The following is a 23,971-nucleotide window of genomic DNA, read 5'->3' on the forward strand; positions in this document are numbered from 1 at the left end:
TCAAACGCTTGCAAAGATGGTGTAAAAATTACCTAGAAGACTGAAGAACATTAATTTTTTTAACATCTAAATTATCATTCCAGTCTCTGATCATTAGACTCTGTTCAGTATCTGATTTTTCCATAATACTGTTGATTTCTGGGTATGACAATTCTGAGTTTTTTCTATAATGTACATAGAGCTGCTGAGCCTTCCTAATTTTTTGATCTTCATATTTCATTAATTAAATCTTCAGACAGAAGGGAACATATTCTTTCAGGGATCTTGATAATTTAACTAGATGCCCTTGTGCTTTAAACTTTGAGGGAGCAATGCCAGTAGTTGCCAACGTATTTTTCCTAAATTACTTGCTGAAGCCAGTAACCTTAATATTTTCCTTTTTATTTTTTATTTTCATGGGGGGTTTTGCAAACAAAGCATTCCACTGAGCTCAGTGGTGTCTCGCTTCAACTTCTGCCCAATTCCTTTCAAAGGGAGGAGCCTGCTGGACTCAAAGTTATAGAAAAGAATTTAAATCTTCTTTCCCGCTCTTGCTAAATTTTTGGGTGCATCAACACATCCCTGTCTTGTGCTGATACCCCTAGTCTGAAACCCTGGCAGGGACTTGGATTTATAAAACTGTAAATGTTGGGAGGGACCTTGGAATTTCTCTGGTGAAGCTTCTTGGTTAAAGAACGTTCAGCCCTGAACTTGGAACTGTTGTCTTGGTGTTTGCTGTGTCTTAAAAACTTCCAAGGACAAGGGTTGCTCATGTCTTGGGAAAACCTCTTTCAGTGCTTAACTTCCCTCGTGATATGAGTCATCCATCAATTATTTCCTAGATGTTGGTTCATTACAATATTTAATTTTGTTAATAAATCTTTTCCTTTGTTATTACCCTGTTACATTTCTGTTATCCATCCCAGATCAAAGCCCATTTTTTTGTATCACCTGTGTCACTACAGAGCATGGGTTTGAGTGTCTCTGATTATTGATTTGAAAGGACTTCTGTATAAATAATCTAAATTAATAGACTCAAAACCTAATCCAGTCTTCCTGCCGGGACATCTTGAGTGGGAATGAGAGCTAATCAGCATTGATGTGCTTCAGAATTTTGTGCTGTAGATGAGAAGTTGAATCAGAAGTATTAAAACCCCCCACAGTCTTGATACAATTTTTAATTTATTGATATTAGAACATTTTACCTCACCCACAGCACATTAATTAAGCTGTAGATGAGGTTTTGTCATGTTATGACTCAACACCAAGCCAGCACTTTCTGAAGCGTTAAAAGAATATTCTTCCTCCAGGATTTTATTGAGTGTTAGAATATCATGCTGATTGTATGAACACTGGGACCAATTCTCATATATTTGGGGTCCTTTTGAACGGGTTCCTGTCAACATAATGAAAATATTCTTTTGCCAGAGCTGCACTCAAATAGTTCTTGAGCAGTGATTTTTACTTCTCCACTAGTTACTGGTTAATAAGTGATGAGAAATCCTTCTCATTGTGCAGAACCAGATGCAAGAGGGAAAAGTCTCACAGGAATCCATTCTTCAACATTTTCTGGGACTACTCTACATACCATAATCACTGAACATTATTCTCTCTGACTCTGACTTCTGAGTATTTTGGTACTTTCCTTCCCTTTGTGCTCAGCTCCCTGAATTTCCACTTCATGCTGACGTTGGAAGGTGTTGACTTTAAGCTGCCTCTCAATTTGATTTATTTTAGAGCCGCCCCAGGAGCAGAGGCTCCTAAATACAGAGGGTGATGGTGAGAGGTGGGAGAAGGGATGCTGGAGACCCAGAGCCAAGAGGCTGGGATGTTACACCTAAAAGCTGTTGCTCTGAAATAAATCTGCTGGGGTTTTCAGGTCATAATCAAATTTGCAAATGTCTTGCACGCTCTCATCAATCTTTTGCTGATATTGTGGCTCTGTCTGTCACTTTTTACCCCTTTCCACTCTGCTGATGCTCTGTTAACCACAGCCCAGAGAGCTCTGCTGAGAGATTTTGCTGTGCTGCATGAGAAAAAGCTCTGATGTGGGTCCTCTCTCTACATAAACCTGAACTTAGATGCTTGATTAAGTAATCCTGTGAGTCAAAAAAAAACAGATTAATGATTGCACAGGATCTCCTTCATGACTTTTCATCTGATTTATCTCTGGATATCCACTGCATCTTGAAAAAGACACTGTTCAGTTTGCAGCTCATCCTTCTAAACCCTTAGAAATGACCTGGCAAGGTTTCTTGGTGGTGGAGTTGTTGAATATGAACATAAAAGGATGAGGGGCTCTGATATTGTCCTTGTCACCTTCATTGTTCATTATAGTGTGTCACTTTCTACCACAGCCCCACTGGAAAAGTTACAAACACCAGAGCAAAGCAGAGAACTCCTTTTTTTTTTTTTTTTTCTTTCTTTCTTTCTCTTAAAGGAGCAGCTCTGCTGCTGTAGCTCTCACAAGAAGCAGGATTTTGGGTCGAGTATGTGCAAATGAGAACATCCTTTCTTGTTACACACTTTTGCTACTGATTTATTTTTTTCTCTTTTTCCTGCAATTGTGCCTATTGCCTTAACCTGTAACCTTCTCCAAAAGTTACATTTAAGAAAATTAGTTATATTCCATTCAGACCCCCAGATATTTCTTGGTTTGAGCATTTAATTTAACCTTTACATAAAAAACTCAGACCAGAGTCCTGTAAAGGTTGCTGAGTGCATTTAAAGCTGTGATCAGTCTGAGGAGTTCAGGATGAACTTCAGGAGGGAACTGGGGATGTGCAGCCTGGAGAAAAGCAGGCTCAAGGAGGACCTTATCGCGCTCTAAAATTATCTGACAGGAGGGTGCAGCCAGCTGGGCTCTGCTCCTAGGGACAAGGGACAGGATGAGAGGAGACAGCCTCAGGCTGTAGCAGGTTTCGGTTGGAGATTAGGAAAAATCTCTTCCCTGAAATGGTGACCAGGCATAGGAAGGCTTAGAAAGAGGCTCCCAGGTTTAATCCCCATCCCTGGAAGGGTTCAAAAGACACATAGGTGTGGCACCTGGGGACGGTGGTGGCTTTGGCAGAACTGGGTTAAGGGGTTGGTCTTTTCCAGCCTTAATTATTCTGTGATCCTCTGAAATTCATTTTCTGACTGCACATCTGCTGTCCTTTGCGATGCTGCGTTGTTCCTCGCTTGTTGATTAGTGCCATTGATCACTTTGGTTTGCTGAGCTGAAGCCAGTGAAGGGCCAGTTAAGTGTCAGGAAATTTTTGGAAGCCTACATTAATCAAATCTAATCCGTCAAAAAACCGGAGATGAAAGAGAACAGGTACAGCTTGTTTGCTGGGACATCTTGACATAGAATCCTGTTAACAGTAACAGAAAAATGTCCTGAAAAGGGGTTTTGACATTATTGTTAATCTGTGAAAGTGATGGGTGAAAACTGGACCATTTATAAAGAATAATTGAAGTGGCCAAGGAAATGTACTAAAATATCCTTAATTCACACTCACATTTTAACAAGGTAGAGAAAGGTACTAAAGGTAGAGAGCCCTGGTTATTTTTTAATTTTATGATGCTTTTGAGGACCGTTTGTCCCAGGCTGCAGTTCTGAATAATTCAATATAAAATAGACACCTGACCTGTTGGGAGTTTATTCCAACAAATTAAACTCTACACCATGCAATACTAAAATAAATAAATATAAAATATTACAGCTAAATAAAATATATCTGCAACTGTAGTTAACTTTTGGTTAAAATTTATTTTTCATTTTGCTGTTGAGGAAAAGTGCCCAGAATTTTTGTGAACAGTTTAAAATACAAAATGGGAGCTCCCAGCCCTGCTGGCTGAGTGAGGTGTCACCTCTCACGGTTGAACCCCAAATATTCCCCCCTTAGCTCTGTTTTTATAGTTCTGCTCCCTCCTCCACCTGTTTTTGCAGGGCAGGAGAGCAGGAGCTGCTTCATGGATGTTTAACTGCACATCCCCAGAAAACTTCATTATCCAGATATAATAAATTATTTTTGTACCCCACACACGCACACACTTCCAGCTCATATTTCTTTATGTTTTGTGAATGATTTATGTCACTCTCAGAACTTTGAAGGTTTCATCCTTTCTTCCCAAGGGTTTTTGTCCTGGTTCTGAGGTGAAGTTCAGATCTCTTGCTTTGAATTAGGCTTTGATGGCTTTGGAATAATTTACCACCCCTTGAGCAGGCCTGAACAGTGCTTATATTTCTGACTGTGGGTCATTTTGTGTGTCACATTTCTGACTGTGGGTAGTTTTGTGTGTTCCATTTCTGACTGTGGGTCACTCTGTGTGTTCCATTTCTGACTGTGGGTCACTCTGTTTGTTCCATTTCTGACTGTGGGTCATTCTGTGTGTTCCATTTCTGACTGTGGGTCATTCTGTGTGTTCCATTTCTGACTGTGGGTCATTTTGTGTGTTCCATTTCTGACTGTGGTTCTTTTTCTGTGTCACATTTCTGACTGTGGGTAGTTTTGTGTGTCACATTTCTGACTGTGGGTCATTTTGTGTGTTCCATTTCTGACTGTGGGTCAATCTGTGTGTTCCATTTCTGACTGTGGGTCACTCTGTGTGTTCCATTTCTGACTGTGGGTCATTCTGTGTGTTCCATTTCTGACTGTGGGTCATTTTGTGTGTTCCATTTCTGACTGTGGTTCTTTTTCTGTGTTATATTTCTGACTGTGGGTAGTTTTGTGTGTCACATTTCTGACTGTGGGTCACTCTGTGTGTTCCATTTCTGACTGTGGGTCACTCTGTGGGTTCCGTTTCTGACTGTGGGTCATTCTGTGGGTTCCGTTTCTGACTGTGGGTCATTCTGTGTGTTACATTTCTGACTGTGGTTCTTTTTCTGTGTCACATTTCTGACTGTGGGTAGTTTTGTGTGTCACATTTCTGACTGTGGGTAGTTTTGTGTGTTCCATTTCTGACTGTGGGTCACTCTGTGTGTTCCATTTCTGACTGTGGGTCACTCTGTGTGTTCCATTTCTGACTGTGGGTCATTCTGTGGGTTCCGTTTCTGACTGTGGGTCACTCTGTGTGTTCCGTTTCTGACTGTGGGTAGCTCTGTTTGTTCCATTTCTGACTGTGGGTCACTCTGTGTGTCACATTTCTGACTGTGGGTCACTCTGTGTGTTCCATTTCTGACTGTGGGTAGTTTTGTGTGTTCCATTTCTGACTGTGGTTCTTTTTCTGTGTTATATTTCTGACTGTGGGTCATTTTGTGTGTCACATTTCTGACTGTGGGTAGTTTTGTGTGTTACATTTCTGACTGTGGGTCATTTTGTGTGTTCCATTTCTGACTGTGGTTCTTTTTCTGTGTTATATTTCTGACTGTGGGTCAATCTGTGTGTTCCATTTCTGACTGTGGGTCACTCTGTGTGTTCCATTTCTGACTGTGGGTCATTCTGTGTGTTCCATTTCTGACTGTGGGTAGTTTTGTGTGTTCCATTTCTGACTGTGGTTCTTTTTCTGTGTTATATTTCTGACTGTGGGTAGTTTTGTGTGTTACATTTCTGACTGGGGGTCGTTTTGTGTTAAATGAGGACCTCTCTCATAGCAGCACTTCTCTTGAGGTCAGAGGCCTCTCTTGGGGCTTTGTAATTTCCAGTTGTGCAAAAAATCCCTGCCATATGGACCTAAAATAAGAGAATCTACTCCTCTGCTGGAAAATACAAGCAGAAAGACAACTCAGTGTGAGAGAAGTGGGGAAATTTCTGGGATTAGGTTTTTCCTTTTCCTTGAGGAGCAAGGCATTGCAAGGTATCCAGCGTGCTTGAAGACCCCAAACTCAGAGATGGGTTTTTCTTTTATTTTACCCATATTTTTCCTCCCCTCAGGAGTTAAGCCTTGCCTGCCAGCAGTTAAGGCTCAGTCACCAGTCCCAAAGAAAATTTATTCCTCAATAGCAGGCCATCTAAAGGCCTTAATGGATTCAATGAGGCAGAAAGAAGGAGCAAAAGGACAGAAACAAAAAATACAAGAGAAAGATGTGTGGAAGAGGGGAAAAAATAGAAAGAAAGAAAGAACCAGGGCCCATTGTAGGAGCCCAGGAAAAGGAACTGGGCAGCAACGATTGTATCTCCTGAAGTGTCTTTTGTTTTAAGCTGAAGTAACAGCAAAGAATGGCCCTTCATGGTGAGGCTTTAACTCTGGCCAAGGCTGATCTCTGTATTCAAAGGGGGAAAGTAGAACATTCATGAGATGCATGCAGAGTTCCTGCTCTCCGCCTCCTCTGTGTGAGGTTTCAAAACTATTTATTTTTCCACTCTCCTGTGCTCTGAGCATTTAAGGACACCTCGGGTGTGTTTAAAAAAAAAGAAAAAAAAAAAAAAATCGATTTTTTTGTGCTTCTCGGTGGTTTTCCCGACCTTCTGTTTGATGGCTGGGGAAGGTATCATACAGGAAACTTCAATCAAAATCGTGTCTTCATGGTTTCAGTCCTTCCCAGCTGCACCTTACGGGGGAAACCCACTTTTATTTGAATATTTAGGGTGGATCTAAGGCCTGGTCAGCAGCTGAAGTGAGTGAAAAGTGTTTGAGTGCACTGAGGGACAGCTCGGGGCACACACAGGTGTGAGGGATTTTGGGGCAGAGAAATCACCTGGTCTGTGAACTTCAAGCATGAAAAAGCAGAAGGGGTAGGGAGTAGCAGAGGGTGGAAGGCCAGCTGTGATATTTGCTGTGGCAGTGTGGGGAAAATCGCAGCAAAATTAAAGGGAAAGCCCAAAGGCACAGATTAACACAGCAAGAAGAATGTTTTTCTCTGTAAGAAAAATGCACTGATTGGCTGAAGGCAACAAATAAAGATTATTTTTGCCATTGAGGTTACCAGGAACTTTTAGCTCGTTACCAAAATTACACTGACCCAACAAAGGGCTTTAGAAATGTGGCAGTTCCAGTCATTTATTCCTATATATTTATACATATTCCTCTTCCTATTTATTCCTATGTATTTATTCCATTTATACCACTACAGCTCTCTTCATGGTTCACTCCTCTCCCAGAACCTGCCCCTCCTTACCCACTCTCTTCCCCCGCTCCCTGCAATCAGTGAATGATTCCTTGCACCAGAGCATCCAACAGGAGCTAAAATATCAAATTTCTTGTTCGTTGTCATTGTTGATGCACGTGTCAGGGCTGAAATATTATCCCTCCATGTGCACAGCACTGCTGCTGGCTGGGATTTACAACTGAGGGGTTACCAAAGCTGCCTTCCCCAAAACTGTGGGGTTGCCTGGGTTCTATGTGCACACAGAGTTCCCACAAAGAAATTGCAATGAATGTTGCTTTTTTGGGGGGTCTTGCTTTGTGTGTTTGGAATATTATTTGCACCTCTTCTTCTGCAGGAGCACACAGTTCGGATACACAAACATTTATAGCTCTGACTTTCCTAATGCTGCTTCAATTCCCCCCACCCCCCCCCCCCCCCCCCCCCCCCCATGAAACAAAATAGCTACAATCCCCTCTTCTCACACACGTAGTTTGTCCTCATCTCCTGCTAATCTATCCAGCTTCAACACTGGCTCCTTAATTGCATTTTAGGTATCCATCCTTGTGACCCCGTATGCCAAGGTTATATTAAACCAAATTCCTGCCAGTGGGAAGGCAATCTCTGCTTTCTGCAGCCAGCAGAGTCCAGATTTCTGGCTTTATCTCCGATGTGAAGATGTCTTTGTAGTACAAGTTTTGTTTACAAGGCTGTTCTTGTGAGATTTACAACTCGAGTCCTGTATCCCACCCCAGTGTCAGCTCCTGTGGCTCAGATCCAAACTCACTCCCAGGAATGGCAAAGCTTAATGAAATAAATTGCCTGACGAGCAACAAAGGCGGCTTCAGGCAGCTGCTGGTGCTGGGGTGGTAACTAAAACACATCCCAAGGAGGGAGCTGGATGCTGTGCACCTGCTGTTCACTCCTGCTGCTGGAAAAAAAACTTGTGTGCTTCAGAAAAGAAAGGGAGAAAACATCCTGTGTAAGCTTGCTCGTGTCATGGAAAGTAGACACTTTGGACAATCAGATGTAGAAAGTGTAAGGCACTGCTCTTAATTAACTCTAATAGAAAATTCTGGGTTCTTTCTTGTGGGTGTAAAAGACATTTGGGAGAATTACAGTGGTCGAGGTCAGTGGGGATTTTTGTGGTCTGTGTGTCCCTTGTTCCTGGAGTGCCTCACGGAGGTTGGAATCTCAGCATTCTGAGTGTGGGATGAGCACAGGGAGAGGTCTCTGCTCCCAAGGGAGAGACCCTTTACATCCACAGAGCAGCCCCTCGGGGATCTCTGCAGAGCTGAGGGGATGAAGGGAGAGCTGAGAGATCAAAGCATTTCCCTAAGAGAGGAAAACAAATCTGCGGCAGCCACATACTCCCCAGTCACCCTGTCCTCCAGCTCAAAGTTTTCACCGTGTGATCCTTCTCATTTGTTCTATGCATCACATCACCTTTTATTCTCATGCTGCAAAGCTGCTCAAACCAAACAAATTAATTGCAGCAGCGTCAGATTGGTGTCCTACAAGTCAGCCTTGAGGTGATTTAGCAGCCACACTTAGAGGCTGCTTAGAGGAGAGGTTACAGAGCAATAAAGGCTCAGTCAAGGTGTGACTAACTGCATTAGGAGGGATGGAGAAGCCACGAGGAAGGGAAATGAGGAGAATCAGGGTCGGGATCATGAGGATGCTTGTTGGTTTGTGTGGTGAGGCTATTTATCATACTTTTGTTATTGCACTTAATGCACAAGTAGCATTACAAATGCTTCATGGTGCATCCATCTCTCAGCTGTCACCATGGAGATAAGAGCTCGTGTTCCTCGGGGCTGACAGGCGTTGGGCTGTCACCCTGGGGCACACAAACACACCTTTTCTCATATGAATATGAGCTCTTTATTTCCCTGCAAAAGTCCTGAACTTCACAATGGAGCACAGAATGGTTTTGGTTGGAAGGGACAAGACAGTTCATGGAATCAGGAAATATCCTGAGTTAGGGAAGACCCACAAGAATCATCCCACCCCTGTCCCTGCACAGACGCCTCCAACAATCCCACCCTGGGCATCCCTGGGAGCTCCTGGAGCTCTGGCAGCCTCGGGGCCGTGCCCACTCCCTGAGGAGCCTGGGCAGTGCCCAGCAGCCTCTGGGCTAGAACCTTTCCCTAATATCCAACCTAAATCCCACCTGGTCCAACTCTAGCCATTCCCTGGTTCCTGTCCCCATCACAGAGAGCAAAGGCTGGAGCTGCCCTTCCTGAGGAAGCTGCAGCCCCAGACCCTGTGATCTCTGGCTCCTTTCCTTCAGTTTCATAATTACAAAAATCATCCAAAGATAAAAAAGGTGTGGATGTACTATAGGATCTTCTGCCAGTTTAATTTTTTTTTTCCCCATCATCATTTACTGCACAAGATTAAACAGTGCTGTGGTACCCAGAAAACTGCAGAAATGATTGATCGATTTAGAGATGGCCACTAACAAACCTGCACGAGTGCTTGGAGGACTGGAAGAATAATTTCCAAAGAAAGTCTCACCTATGGTTAGTTTTGGAGCAAAATTCTAGGGAAAATTCTTATTACCATTGAATTGATATTTTGTATTTTCAATATTTGCAGTTATTTGAAATGTTATGCATTTATTTGGTGACTTCTCAAACGCTGGTTACGGTTCCTAATTCTCTCCTTACCTCTTTGCAAATTCTGGCTGACACATTAATCTTTTCCAACTGGCATCTTTTACCTTTTGGGGCCACCCAAATGGAATTCTGGCTGGAAAACCTCCCCTATAAATCTTTTTGGTCATAGCATGGCTTCCACTTCCCAGATTTCATCCTGCCTTTTTTTTTTTTTTTTTTTTTTTTTTTTTTTTTTTTTTTTTTTTACTTCAGCGCTGATGTTCATTTGGGAGTGTGTTTTTGTGTCGTTTTTGTTTGTTTGAGGTTTTTTTTAAAGACAAGCGAGGAAAATCAAGCAAGAATCTTAAGGTGGAGATGATAAGGAATGCTCTGCCTCCAATTTTTACTGGAAAATGTTGGTTCGCTGAAACGAATCATTTAAGGAAACCTAATAATTCCATGAGGACAGCACTTCTCCAGGAAAGCCAGTTCTATGTTCTCCAGGAAGGCTCAGAGGGCAAACAAACCCTGAATCAGGAGAAGGAGTCAGCCAAAAATTTTGAGTCCATTCCAATGCACATTGGAGATCCTATACATTTTGGAGTGACAGGAAAAATCACCTCCCACCCTGTTCTGACCTTTGCATCTCTATCTGCTTGAAGGTTTGCATTTTTAGGATAGGTCAGGACCTAAGGAGTGAGAATGGAAAGGTCTTTCTGGAATAAGTAAAAATCCCAATTCACGCAGTGCCTTATTGACCCCCTGTTTCTGCCTGTGTAAAATCAATTACGCTGCTGGAAATTCAGGTGCTACTGTGGGATCCTTCCGAATTGTTTCCACAGAACTGGGGTTGCTATGAGTAATGGTCATCCCATATTACGCATTTTTCAAAGCAAAATGCAGAATTTTTACGAGATACACATATTCTGGGTATATATGTAACTCATAGTATCTGGTTTGTCCGTGAAGGTAAACTAGATGGCATTGGGAGGTCTGAAAATCCTAGAAGGTTCTGGAAAGGAACGGCTTTGTTTTATAAAAGCTTTTTAAAGACTTTTACAGAATGGAGAAAAAAACCCCACCCCAACCCTCAGTTGATTAATTATTCCTATTTAAAATTCTTCCTGATTGGTTTTTAAAGTTGACTTTTACTTGATTAAATAGCAGGCTTTAATTCTGAGATATTTGTGGCTCTGCAGATTCCCTCCGTGATGGGAGCTTTACATAAACACTTGGCTTGCAGTGATGAGCTCAGCCACGATGCTGAAATTTGCTTGCTCCCCATCAGTCTTCCTCTCCCTGCCCACAACCAGAGGGCAGCTCTTCCCCTTTGTGCTCTCGAATGTTAAGCAAAAAATCATATTATAGTTACAGGATGCTGCTATTTCACTGGTTTATCACTACCGTTAATGGTGGAGATAAAATAATAAACTTCAACCAAGAATATTTTCTGTGTAAAAACCCCTCCAACCCCAAAACATCCACTGCTTTTAAAGATAAAAACCTCCAGCAAACATACTCCAGGTGCCAGGGACAATAACACCATGATTTTAGCATCAGGATTCTGCTTTTGTATGTTTTGAGAGCTGTGTCTGCTCGCCAAATTGTAGTGCTTGTTTTGCCCGAGGTTTTCTGCAACTTTCTGCCTTTGAGAAATTCCACCACAGACCTTCCTCTGCTTCCCAGAGTTATTTTGGGCACGCTGTGTTTACAACTGTTGGGATTTTTGTGAGAGCAGTGTGGCAGCAGCACATTAACAACGTGAGGAACACACTTTCCAACAAATGGAGAGCACATTTTGGGGTAGGTTGGTGTTGAGGGTTGTTGCAGCCTTCGCTTTTTTCATCGACATAACTCCTCTAAGAACAGTTGGCGAGTGGAGGATTAATGTTGATCGTGGAAAATATAATTTTGGAGGCTGAGAAAGCACTGGGAGGAGGCAATGAGCTCCTGAGTTGTATTTAGTCTGGATGTTGATCTATGAAATAGATAAATGCTTTTCTATTTTTTGGTATTTAATGACAGCAAAAATGTAAAAACATTAATGAAACAATTCCAACAGTTGTTCAGCTTTTTAGTTCAGGTCCATCCTTGCTCAGTGTGGATTCACCTGTGAACATTTAAAAACACTTTAGAGCAGCCACCAAAATCTGAGCTGATTTGTAAAATGGGTATCTTTTACTGTGAATTTGGAACTATGAACTCAATCAAGGCCTGTTCAGGTTAGAATGGATCCTTGAAATAAAGGGAAGTGTGACTTAAAGTCATTTTTTCAGGATCCAGGCCATTCTTTATGATCACTCCCCCTATTTTAGAAACTGTTGGCATATTATTTGTCACTGATTAGGTCATTATTAAGCTGTGTGTGTATCAAGAATTAATCTGGTTATCTGCATTTGCCTTTTTTATTTAATATTTTAATAATTCATTAATTATAAATTTGGTTGCCATCATTATTTATTTATTTTTAATTTCTTTATTATGGTGCTTAAATGCAGGTGCTCACATAAATGATTATTGCAATAATGGGATGAAATTCAGTTTCTGTATTTAATATGGGTACTTCTGTGTGTTCCGGTCTCTGGGATTTTTGGATATGTCTGCATATTCTGCTGTTGCCTGTCTTACAAATGAATGTTTTGGGGCAGGATCTGCTAATTAGAGAATTTTTACTTGAATACAATGAAATCTATCTTTACATTAGCACTAGACAGTACACTGATTTTTTTTTTCCCTTCTTTTAATTAAGTAGGAGGTCTGCAGACCTCATGGAAAGAACCACCAAGCCTGAAGAGCAATTTTTGCAGAAAAAAGACAGATCTTGATTTTAATGCTCCTGGGCAAGCAGGAAACAAATCCAGCTGTTGGAATTAGCTGGGAAATAACACATGTTTGGAAAACTTGCTGCTACTTAAGGAATATTTATGGGGAGAAGCAGCTCACCATGGAAGTGAATTATTCACTCCGTTCAGCTGGGAAAATGAGCTGCTGCTGTGCATGGATATTGTCTGCCCTTGGTGCTTTCTCATTGTTTTCCAATTTTAGCTGCATCCCTGGGTTCCTAATAGAGCACTTTTGATTCAGCCTTCCACCATAACTTCTCTTTCTTTTGGAACTTTCGACTACAGACAGGAAGGTTTTTGTACACAGAATATATGAAATGGAATTCAGGAAGTGCTGAAAAGTGCTTAAAGTCAGACCCAAGGTAAAGAATAATTAGTGCTGCAAAAAAATATGGAAAACAGGTTTTTTTCACCCATTTTTAATGTGAGATTAAATCGTCTAAATAACAACTTTGGCTTGTTAGAACATTTTTCATTCAAGAGAGATCTCCCTTCCACCCAGTCACTTAAAAGAATGCCAAACCAAAATTAAACAGAACATTTTGGTTTTGGTTGGTTTTTTAATTGACTCAATGGATTTTGGAGTGCAGTTTCCATTTCATTGTGAAGGAAACCATTCCAGTGGGGCTCAGACTTTCATTTATTTATTTATTGCCTTTACCACCATGTGGAAAAAACCCTGGGACTTGCACAGCTCTGCCAGGTAGGGATTTTTCCTTGTCCCAAGCAATGACCTCAGGGTGATGTGGTGCTGGAACTATTCCCTTCTGCAGTTATTATTTCATGTGGAACCTTTGGCTTCCTGTGATCACTCGGGTTCTCACATCCCTTCACCGAGTGTCCTCTCCTGGCCCCTCTTTTCTGGCTCATCTCCTTGAATTTTCGTTCCCAATGAATTTTTCTTCTTTGCTGCTTATTTCTCAGTCCTCAAACCTCATTAAGTTTTCTTAGCTGTTGGGTTTTGAGTTTATTCCTGCTTGGAGTGAGGCTGTCTGCACTCACTCATGATTCAGTGGTAATTTAGAAGGAATTCTGCAGTTCATAGGCTGGTTAAGGATGATTTACCAGAATTATTCTGTTCATCTGTGGGTAAACAAAGATGACAAACAGAAGATGAGGCTGAATAAGTCAATAAAGCACACGTAGAAAATAGAAAAATCAGATATTTTGCTGATTCTAATCCCCTCCCCTCATTCCAATTATACAAATCCACTTACCTGGTGTTCTGCTGAGTTTTTGCTTTAATTTCTTTCTCTGCATATGAACTTTTAGCTTTAAAACGTAGGTGGACCTCAAATGCTTTCCCTCTTTTGACATGCTTTTAAAAACTTTGTGAATCAGCTGTCATCCCTTTATACCATTTTATACCATTTTTCTTGTAAATCCAATTAATGTGGAAAATCTCCCTTTTCAGTTGTCACTTGTAGCTCCATAGATGGTGTAGAGTCAGATGAACAAAAGCCTTTTTTCCAAACAATGCTGCATGGAATATTTTATACTATCCCATGGCAGCTGAAAAAGAAAATATTTTATCGTGTTTATCATCTACTGGTTATCATCTAGGAAGTCAGAATTTGTGAAACCAGCAAATATCAGTGAGACCAAATCTGGTTTGTCTGGTGGGGCAATTCAAAACATTTTGATGGAAATCCTGCCCAAATTGGTGGTTCCGGGGTGTGTCTGCTCAGTCAGCAGAGGTATGATAATTATATTCCTGTATTAGTGCCAATGTGTCCTCCTGGATGAAAATTACTCTTTTCCCTCTCACATCAATCTGGGAAATTTTGGTTCCAGAGCATTTTCTCCACACAGGAGTGTAGTGCAGCGTGGGCACAGTTGGGGGTTTCACTCTGGTTCTCCATGCTCATGGTTTCAAATAAATTAATAAATTTAAAAATAGGTTAAATGACACCAAGATAAAACACTCTGTGAAAAATAAGGATGAGCAGTGGGTGGGGACAGATCTGATTTTCCATAAACATTTTGGTAGTGAGTTCTGGGAAATCTCTGGCAATTCTTGCATTGATATTCCTCGTGTTTACAGCCCCATGGAGCAATAGAGGAACAGGGATCAACAAGCCAGTAATTTCCTGAAGCATCAAGATGAATTTTATCCAATTTATAAAATGCAGTTGGTTTGTTATAGTAGAAACAATCTTGAGCATTACAGCTTGCAGTGGAGAATTCCATCAACTTCCCGGCCTCCAGCTCCTATTTTGTTCAGGAATTTTGGTTGTGTGTTCTCAGCAAGAGCCGAGCAAAGGAATAACGCTCATCTCTTTGTGCTGCTGTGAGGAAGTGTGTGAGGCTCAGGCTGGTGTGTTCTGTAGGAGCTTTGGCCAAAGAAATCTGATTTGGGCTTTGAGATTTCCATGGGTTGGGGCTCAGTTCACTGCACGGAAATCGTCCTTATTCTCAACGGGGTTATCCTGAATTTCTTATTCTCACCAGCCAGATCCCCCTCACCCTGCAGCATGATGTGCCTGGAGGGTTCAGAAAAACACCTTTTCAGTTAGGACAAGAAGTTCAACAGCCCCAGGGGACAAACTGGAACACAGGCACATATTCATGCTGTTAAAATATTTAGGTACGAAAAGATGAAGCTGAAATCCAGCTCAGTTCTCAATATCTTTATGATGCCTCACTCATTAAATCATTTCATAGGTACCTCAATATCTATATATTAACCTCAAGTGACATCTAAGCTTCTTTAAGATATTGGTGTTTAAATTTCCAGTACTTGGTGATACTCAGCTTATTTCCTATTCTTTGATACTTAAAGCTTGTGGCAGTAAAATATCCATCCTCAGGATCTTTGGTTTCAATGAACCTTCAGTTAACCACCCAAGCATAGTTCAGAGTTGGTTGGGTGCATTCCCACCTACTTGTATGTCTGAATATCATTGTAAATTTTTCTTTCAACCACATTGTAAGATGAGAACTTGGTGCAAAAACTCCCCTGCCAGAAATTTTTATTTTGTTTCCAACCGCTTAAACATTGGCATGGCTCTGACAAGGGTTTAAAAAAAGCATTTTGAGCATTGGGATGCAAATTAACATACCAAGCAATTAAAGTCAATTAAAACAGGATGCGGTGTAATTAGAAACAGTTGTGTTCACATTGATATTCAGAGAGGTTCGATGTGTTGAAAGAAAAGAAAACAATTCAGGAAACGGAATTCTGCCCAACAGATGCGATGATGATGCTAATAAACTGTACTGATTCCTAAATTCCCCATCCTGCCTCACCTCAGGAGCTCTTGGGGAGGGGGAGAAAATGGGAATTAACGGTTCTCTCCCAGTACAGTGCACTCACCTGTTGAAGTAAAACAGCAGCTGGAGCTTTTCAGACTCAAGAACTGTGTGATCAATAATCAGCAACGTCAGTGGTCTCGGGAAGAAGGGATCCTTTCACCTTTCCCACTCCTGGTTTCTTGGTGTCCCTTTCACTGTGGTTCTGCATGTCTGGGTTGGTATTTATTGCCAGAAACACTGAGCCAGAGGTGCTTTATTTTTATCCCCTTTCTGCATGGCAAGTGGAGAGCAGGGAGAGCCCTCGTTCCTCTAAAGCTGAGGCAGAACTAAAATCCTGATGACCAAAAGATTTGTTAGAGGTTGTGGCTGCAGCCCTTGGTGCTGTGGGATTGCACAGGTCCCTTTCCCTGGCCTCTCCTGGGTGCAGAGATGAATGGTGTTGGCTTTTCCTTGATGGAGATGGGAAAGGGAATCCTCCCAACATGACCTGGGAAGGAATCTGCCCCTGCCAGGTCACAGTGTTTGGTCAGGTGGAACGTTCCAGGCAGGGCTGGGATGTGCAGGAAGCAGTGGATGTGCTGCACAGCAGTGCAGAGAAGGAAGGAAATGTGAGGAAATATTGCAGGTATTCAGGTGCAAGCCTTCAGTGCCATCATATGGATGTGTCTCCTGACTGCCCTCTGGTAAATGCAACTTTTGATTTAAAACAAGGAGGACAAAATAGCTGGCAAAGAATTAAATAAATTAAAACCATTAGCTGGCTGCTCCATCCTTTCCACCTAATTTCAGGCTCAGAGCAGGACCGTGTCCATCCCATGTGTTTGTTTTTTAATTCTCATTAGCTGCTGATCCTTTTTTATTTGAAACCCAAATGTGGGGAGACAAAGGCTATTTGAACTCAGCCAGTCATAGCAGTTTGCATTCCCACTAATAGCCAACAAATATAAGCACTGGAATAAATCTTCCCATTTTGCATTGTATTGACCTGGGAATTCATCAATTCAGGTTTTTGGGACCTACAGGAATAGATTAGTGCTCTCCATCTCCTGGGAAATTCAAGTTCCTCCATTTCTGAGGGTACCTGATAAGGCACACGAGGTCATGTAATGTTTGGGGTTAAGCAGTCTGAAAATCCAATTTCAGCTCATTAATTACAAAAATGTTTTTGAGAATCCTTCCATGAGTCCGTTCTTTGATGTATCCCTTCCAGTTACATAGGAGACAGATATTGGACTCCTGAGTTTAAAACATGTATTTTTTGAGGTTGTATTTTCACCAAATTATTTTTTTCCCCTTCTTGCAGCTTAACTTTGACTGGTGCAAGGCAGGTGTAAGAGCAGCATCTCACAGGTGGAAATGGCCACAGGCAATTACAGAGAGTTAAAGTTCAGGTGGTTGTCACATAAAGAAAATATTGATAATACCATGGAATTTATCATTTAATCCTTCTCTGAGTTTGAGTAGCCATGTTCTGATCTCAGGTTTGGGATTGTGAAACAGAACCAATTCTGCTCCATTTTTCCTTTGGAAAATGTGACTTCTTGCAGGTTCCCTGTTGCTTCCCAAGAAGAGAACAAACTGATTTCTGGAAAAAAATGTGTGGCCATGTATGAGAAAACAGAATTTGCTCGGGTTGAGCACCTCAGAAATTTTACCTGAAGGTTCTTTGTAAGATAAGGGTTCTCTATCAAATCCTAAGGAGATAGAGATAGAATTTAACCTCTGGGATTGATGAAATGCTTATTCCTGAAACCCAGACATGCAGGCAGAGCAGTCTCAAGAGCAATCAGTTTAGTAATTATGGGGTGACTGAGAATCCATTGCTTTTATAGTTATAATTAATTACTTGTTATAATGAGTACCTGTTTTTAGAAATAATACACTTACAGAGAATTTTCCAATCTCTATAAAACAGTGCTGACCTCTCCCATAAAACCTAAAGAGTTTAGAAGGAGATATGGTTGGAGGACAAAAAAATCACCTGCACAGAGGCAGCCAAAGCACTTCACAAAGATGTGAAAATAAGGTGGTTTTCCTGCAGCTGGGAAAAACAATCCTTCTCTGATGTTTATTTCCTCCCACAGGTCGTGTATGTGACAGCCACGTTCCCCTACATCATGCTGATGATCCTCCTGATTCGGGGGGTGACGTTACCTGGCGCTTCTGAGGGGATCAAATTCTACCTTTACCCCGACATCTCCCGGCTCTCTGACCCACAGGTAGGACCGGGGGCTGCATGTTTATTTGCCTTTCTGCCTGGGAAAAACTGCAGGAGTTTCTCGGGTTTGAAGTCTGAGCACAGGTGACTGCCGGGGAGATGTTTCTCATTGACATTGAGACACTTGAGCGCATCCAGAGGAGGCAACGAGGCTGGTGAGGGGCTTGGAACACAAACCCTGTGAGGAACAGCTGAGGGAGCTGGGGTTGTTCAGCCTGGAGAAAAGGAGACTCAGAGGTGACCTGATCACCCTCTACAACTCCCTGAAGGGTGGCTGTGCTCAGGTGGGGTTGGTCTCTTTCTCCAGGCAGAATGAGAGGACACAGCCTCAAGCTGCGCCAAGGGGAATACAGGTTGGACATTAGGAAAAAGTTTTTTACAGAAAGACTGAATATGTCTTTCTGGACTGGAATGGTCTGCCTGGGGAGTTGGTAGAGTCACCGTCCCTGGATGTGTTTAAAAAAAGCCTGGATGTAGCACTCAGTGCCATGCCTTATTTGAGGTGCTAGGGCTGGGTTGGACTCTAAGATCTTGGAGGTTTCCTCCAACCCAGTGATTCTGTGATTGAAGATGTGGGACTAGGGGTAGGGCTGTAAAGCCATGTTGTGTGATGGAACAGATAATTTTTTAAATTGGAAAGAACTTTGGTTGATAAACGAGGATTTTCAGAGCCAGTTTCAGTTGGTGCTTCTATCTCTGAGGAACAAAAGCGCTTCCACACATTCACTGGGAACTAATTTAACTGGGATTCAGCCATTTTTTGGTTCTTTGTTCATTCTAAATCTAAATCTCAGGCAGCATTAACAGAAAAAATATTCATTCAGATGGTTGCTGTCTTTATAGCATATAGAAAATGCAACTGAGGAGAAATGAAGTACTCAGACCAGGAAATCTGCCTGTTTTGTTGTTTCCAACATAGAGAAGAGCATGGAAATTACAGATTTAGCTGTTTTGGTTTTGGTTTTTTTTTTTTTATTTCCAGTGACAGAGGATTACAGTAAAACAGTTATTGTCCATCATTTGTGTGCTATCGAAGGGGGGAAAAATTACAAAATCTCTATAGAACCTGACAGGTTGCAGACAGCATTTTACTGATCTGCTTTGGCACTGTAAAAGACATTACACAGTGTTTCTCCTGAGGCTATTGCATTATTAAATGGGTCCTGAGAAGCAGACAGAAAGGAATTTGGGAATATTTGTCAAAATTATTTTTTTTAATCTGCTTACTGAAGACATGTAAGCATAATTTTTTAAAATCTGCTTCCTTTAAATGTGTATTTTGTTGCAACAGACAATAGAGGGGCTCCTTCAGGTGATTTCTTTGGGCTATCTGAAATTGCTGTAATGTTTGCTTTAAACAAGAAATGTTTCTACAGAAACAAACCAACCAACCAAAAAACAAAATTAAAAAATAAAATAATAATTTAAAAAAAACAACAAAACAAAACAGAAGGAAAAAGATTCTTTCAAAAGATTGAAAATTGTAGATGAAAATTTGATCACTTTGTGTCTTTTGGACTTGACAATGTTTGTGTTGTGTGTCAGCATGCATGGGAGGTGAAAGGGCTGTGGAAGGGGTGTCAGCACTGCCTGTGGAATTCCAACTGTACCTTCAGCAGAGGTGGCCTCAGGTCACCTGAGAAATGAGCCCTGGAACACAGGGAAAACCAGGATTCTCTGGCACACTCCCAGACACTTGTTTGCACCTTCCAACAGGCTCGGTCTGCAGTGAATTCAGCAATCCCGCCTGGTTCCAGCCAAGCCCCAAGTGCCCAAACTCCTTCTCGCCAGGACAAGGAACCGTGTGCCGGCTGTTTGTCTGAGCACAGGGGTGGCAGGGCTTTGTCCCGCCCAGTTTGAGCTGGTGTTTCACCCCTGGCTGTGGGGCTGGAGCTGCAGGTGCCCCCTGCCTTTCCCCGCAGGGCTCTGGGTGCCCTGACCCGGGTCACCCTGGGCTTTGCTCCCTTTGCAATGTCTGTGTGGAGCCACAGAATGGTTGGGGTGGGAGGGATCCTACAGATCGTCCAGTGCCACCCAGCCATGGGCAGGGACTCCTTCCACTGTCCCAGGCTGCTCCCAGCCCTGTCCAGCCTGGCCTGGGTCACTGCCAGGGATCCAGGGACAGCCACAGCCACCCTGGGCTGCCCTGGCCCACACCCTGACAGGGAGGAATTCCTTCCCAATATCCCATCTAACCCTGCCTTCTGTCAATGTGAAACCATTTCCTCTTTTCCTGTCACCCCACCTCTTCTAAAAAGTCCCTCTCCGTCTTTCCTGTGGGCTCCCTTCAGGCCCTGCAAGGCCACACCGAGCTCACCCCAAAGCTCTCCTCTCCAGGTGAACAATCCCAGCTCTCCCAGCCTTTCCTCACTGGAGAGCTGAACTCCTCCTCTGAGCAGGGGGCAGCCCTGCTCTTTAAGAGCTGCTTCCTTCCCTTGCCCAGTACTTTTCTAGAGGCTCTAAACAGGATTTTGCCTTGCCTGTGGATTTCCCACGTGCCACTGATGCCCTTGCTCGTGCTTGTCTTTGAGCGAGGGCGCGCCAGCTTAAGGGACTCTATTGCCAGCTTAAGGGACATTACTGGCAGCTCCAAGGAGGGTTTATATGCCTATTTATTATCCTGGTGCCACTTTGTAAAGAAATGTATCGTTGCCATGACAATTTGCAAAGCCCATGGTATTGGTGGGAGCACAAAGCCCTGGAGATGTGTGGGGTGTGTCTGTTGGTCCCACACGTGTGGGGCTGGAATTCCTTCTGGGAACGCTTTAAGGAGCAAGTTCCTCCTTCCAGCTTCAGAGAGACTTTCACTGTTGAGTTTTTGTACTTCAGCTGTACTTTGGGCATCTTTTAGTAGAAAGAAGCTGAAGTAAAACGTGCAATAACAGAGATGGCGAACACCAATGCAGGTAATTGAATTGTAGTATTCATTGGTGTTAGAGAATTATTTCTGCGTTGAAAAAAAGTCATTCAATCAAAACTGAAATATGTTGCTGAGAATAATTAATTCAATACCTGAAGAAAGATTTCAGACTAATGGGTGCAATCTCTAGTCACTTGTCAAGAAATAGAGGAAGCTTAGTTCTTCAGACTTAAAAACTAGAAATTGGCACAACTAGTTCTATTTTAAAAATAGCCTTTGGTTCAGCTTTAGTGCAACTATTAATGGTAGTAAGATGGATTGATAGGCATTCTACATTTTATGGAAATGTGGAATTTAATGTTCAAACCCACAAATATTAGGATAACCTCCCCCACTCCATAAACATCTTATGAATTGGTCCTAGAGCTTTTTTGCCAAGGAGCACAACTGAAACTATCCGGAGATTCGTGCTTCCAGTTTCCATGTTTGCTCATTTCAGTGGATTTACTCCCCAGTGCCGAAGCATAAATCATGTGTACCAGCAGAATTTGTTTTCCTCTTCAGTTACAGGCCTGTTTCAATAATCTTTCAGGGAGGGTGCTGGCTCTGCATTAGGAGAGGGGTATTTGAGCCCCACAGCCAGCTGTGTTTACAGCGGATTAAATAAATCAAGTTTCTCTTCAAGGCTCACTTCAGTTTGAAGTTCTCGACTCTTTTGTCTTTGTGCAATTTGCATTCCGTGGGTTAAAGCTTTGTGAACAGCTATTCATCTTTGCAGCTCTCCTCAGCTTCCAAGGGCTGTGGTCTCCATTTCATTTTTACATTCTATCTCTCCAGCAGACCCAATCCTCTCACTGTGAAAATGCCATTTTTTTGTCCTGAGCAGGTGTAGAGCTCATACTAACCCCTATGTGTTGCATCAGTGGAAGCTGGAACAGTCTGGAGCTCTATTTAAAGCCTCAGAAGTGTTTTCCTTCATCACCAAAAAGGCCTCAATAATCTTCATGCTCAAATGGGCTTGAAATATATTCCTCTGCCCTAATCTGGGAGATACAGGTGCTGTTTATAGCTTAAATAAGGCATCTTTGCTGAGTTATAACTCCCACAAAAGCAGTGCTTCAGTGAGTTAATGGGATTGTTATGGGGTTTGTGTGCAAACCTGACTCAGAAGATGGCTCTGCTTGTCCCTGGACAGATTTAAGGCACTCAACATGTGATTGTACTTGTGTGTGGTGCTCACTGAGCCTTTCTGGGAAAAATGTTTCATTCTTTGTAAGAGGATTTTACAAACATTTGTGCCAGGAAGGAGTTTAGGGAGTGGCAGATATAGCAGTTGGACGAGGCAGGAAGTAACAGTATGGATAATCGAATGGAAAATCACAACAATTTAACCCCTGCTGTAACAGCGTGTTGTTAAAGAGGGGAGGAAAATCAGAATACAGCTTTCTTGTTTATTATATGTTTGTATGCTAAAAATCAGCCAAGTTTCTTGGTTTTTTTTTAGATTTTAATATTGTGAATTGTGTTAATGAACATATTCATGAGAGCACCTATCAACACAGACAGAATTGCACACTCCTCAGAACTGCTGACTTCCAAAATCTTGGCCAATTTTCCGTTTCTCTGTGGAAAGAATACATGTTGTACCTCATCTCTGATAAACTCTCATGTGAATGTTGAGCTTGAGGAACAAGGCCAAATTAATCAGGTACAGGAAAATCAGAGCCATGACGGGTAAATTGATTTTAGGTTTCTCAGCTCTTTTATTTGCAATGGGAGAAGGTTAAAATTGCAGTAAGATTGGTGGTGGCAGAAACATTTCTGCAATTCTTTGGTAGCTCAGCCAGGAGAATTCACTTTTAGGCAGCTCGGATGTGCAACTGACAACTGGGAAATGGCTTCCAGAAGGACTTCCCTTATAAATTTCCTTGGCATTGAGATTTGCCTGACTGGCTTGAAGCCCACTGGATTTTCCTTTTTGAAAATGAGTACCAAAGCATGAGTGCACCGTAATGAGCATCAGCTTAACCTGAAAACCCACTTACTCTGGATAGATTTTTTATTACTAAGATCCCTCTCTTCCTTAAATTGCCCTCTGGATCAAAAAATGCTTTTTCCTGTGTGGCATTTAGGCTGCTTTCATGTGTGGTTGTAGAGAAAAAGAGTGTTTTAGTACATCTCTTTCAGAGAAAACTTTTTTTTTTTTTTCCCTGGTAGAAAGTCACCCTAAAATAAATGCACATAAGTTTGTTTCACCCCTGGAAATTGTAATTTTTGATTAAATTTCCTTAATTTTATTAATATGGGTATTTTATTGTATTAGTGTGAGTTTACTGTGGTGGTTTTTCCCTCCTTAACATGGTATTAATCTGTTTAGGCACATAAATAACTATATTCTTTTAAAAAGATGCTGTTCACCAAAACTGCAAACAATTGCTTTCAATTAGTCTTAATTACAATATACATATGGGTGAGAGAAATTTGGGAAAACTGGATCAGTGTGGAGGTGATCTTTCCTAAAATCCCGACCTGAAAACCCTGCTGCAAAAGCATTTGAGAATGTTCCTTCCCTTAACTTTTTATTTCTGAAATTTAGGGAGGCTGAGTTGCTCTAGGAAGCAAAAATAATGCAGATTGATCCAATTTTAGGATTTGCAGCCCTGGAATCCACAATCCTGTCGCCACCTCGAGGCCAGTGAAGCCTTTTTCCAAGGCAAAGGAAAATCCTCTTTTCTGCCTCTGAGAGTGAAGCAAATGCTGCATCCAAACACAAATGTTAAGGCCCTGCTTTCTCTAGGGGAAACAAAAAAAAGTTGTGAAAGAAATTGGGATTTCATTCTTGGGTGTGTTCATGCTTGGAAAATCCAGGTTGCAGAGTTGTGGATTTCAGACCTGTCCTGCATTTAAACCTGCTGATCCTTACAATAGAAACCTTGGGATTTTCAGATGTTGGCAATGAAATTACCTTCAGTTGCCGGAGAACTTTTGGATGCTTGTGGTTTTTTTGGGTTTGTGGTTTTTTTGTTTTGTTTTGTTTTGTTTTGTTTTGTTTTGTTTTGTTTTGTTTTGTTTGGAAATGTGACAGGTAACAACCTTAGAGGTCTTTTCCAACCTTAATAATTCCACAATTTCCTAAGTGAAAAACTTGCAGTGGAATGAGAAACTGCTCCATAGGGTGCCTTCAGTGTTCTCTCAGTGAAAGGAAAAACT

The 23,971-nt window shown here is 41.9% G+C and overlaps 1 protein-coding gene across 1 annotated transcript in view; it reads left to right on the plus strand.

The window, feature by feature from the left end:
• The window catches only part of SLC6A11 (solute carrier family 6 member 11), an 87,785-nt gene that overhangs the window by 25,951 nt on the left and 37,863 nt on the right, over window positions 1-23,971 (plus strand). Inside the window, exon 7 of the mRNA XM_040076370.2 lies at window positions 17,768-17,902. Within this exon, the coding sequence (XP_039932304.1) occupies window positions 17,768-17,902 (135 nt within the window). The remainder of the gene's footprint in view (window positions 1-17,767; window positions 17,903-23,971) is intronic.

Source organism: Hirundo rustica, chromosome 12 (assembly GCF_015227805.2).
Source record: "Hirundo rustica isolate bHirRus1 chromosome 12, bHirRus1.pri.v3, whole genome shotgun sequence".
Classification (NCBI taxonomy): Eukaryota; Metazoa; Chordata; class Aves; order Passeriformes; family Hirundinidae; genus Hirundo; species Hirundo rustica.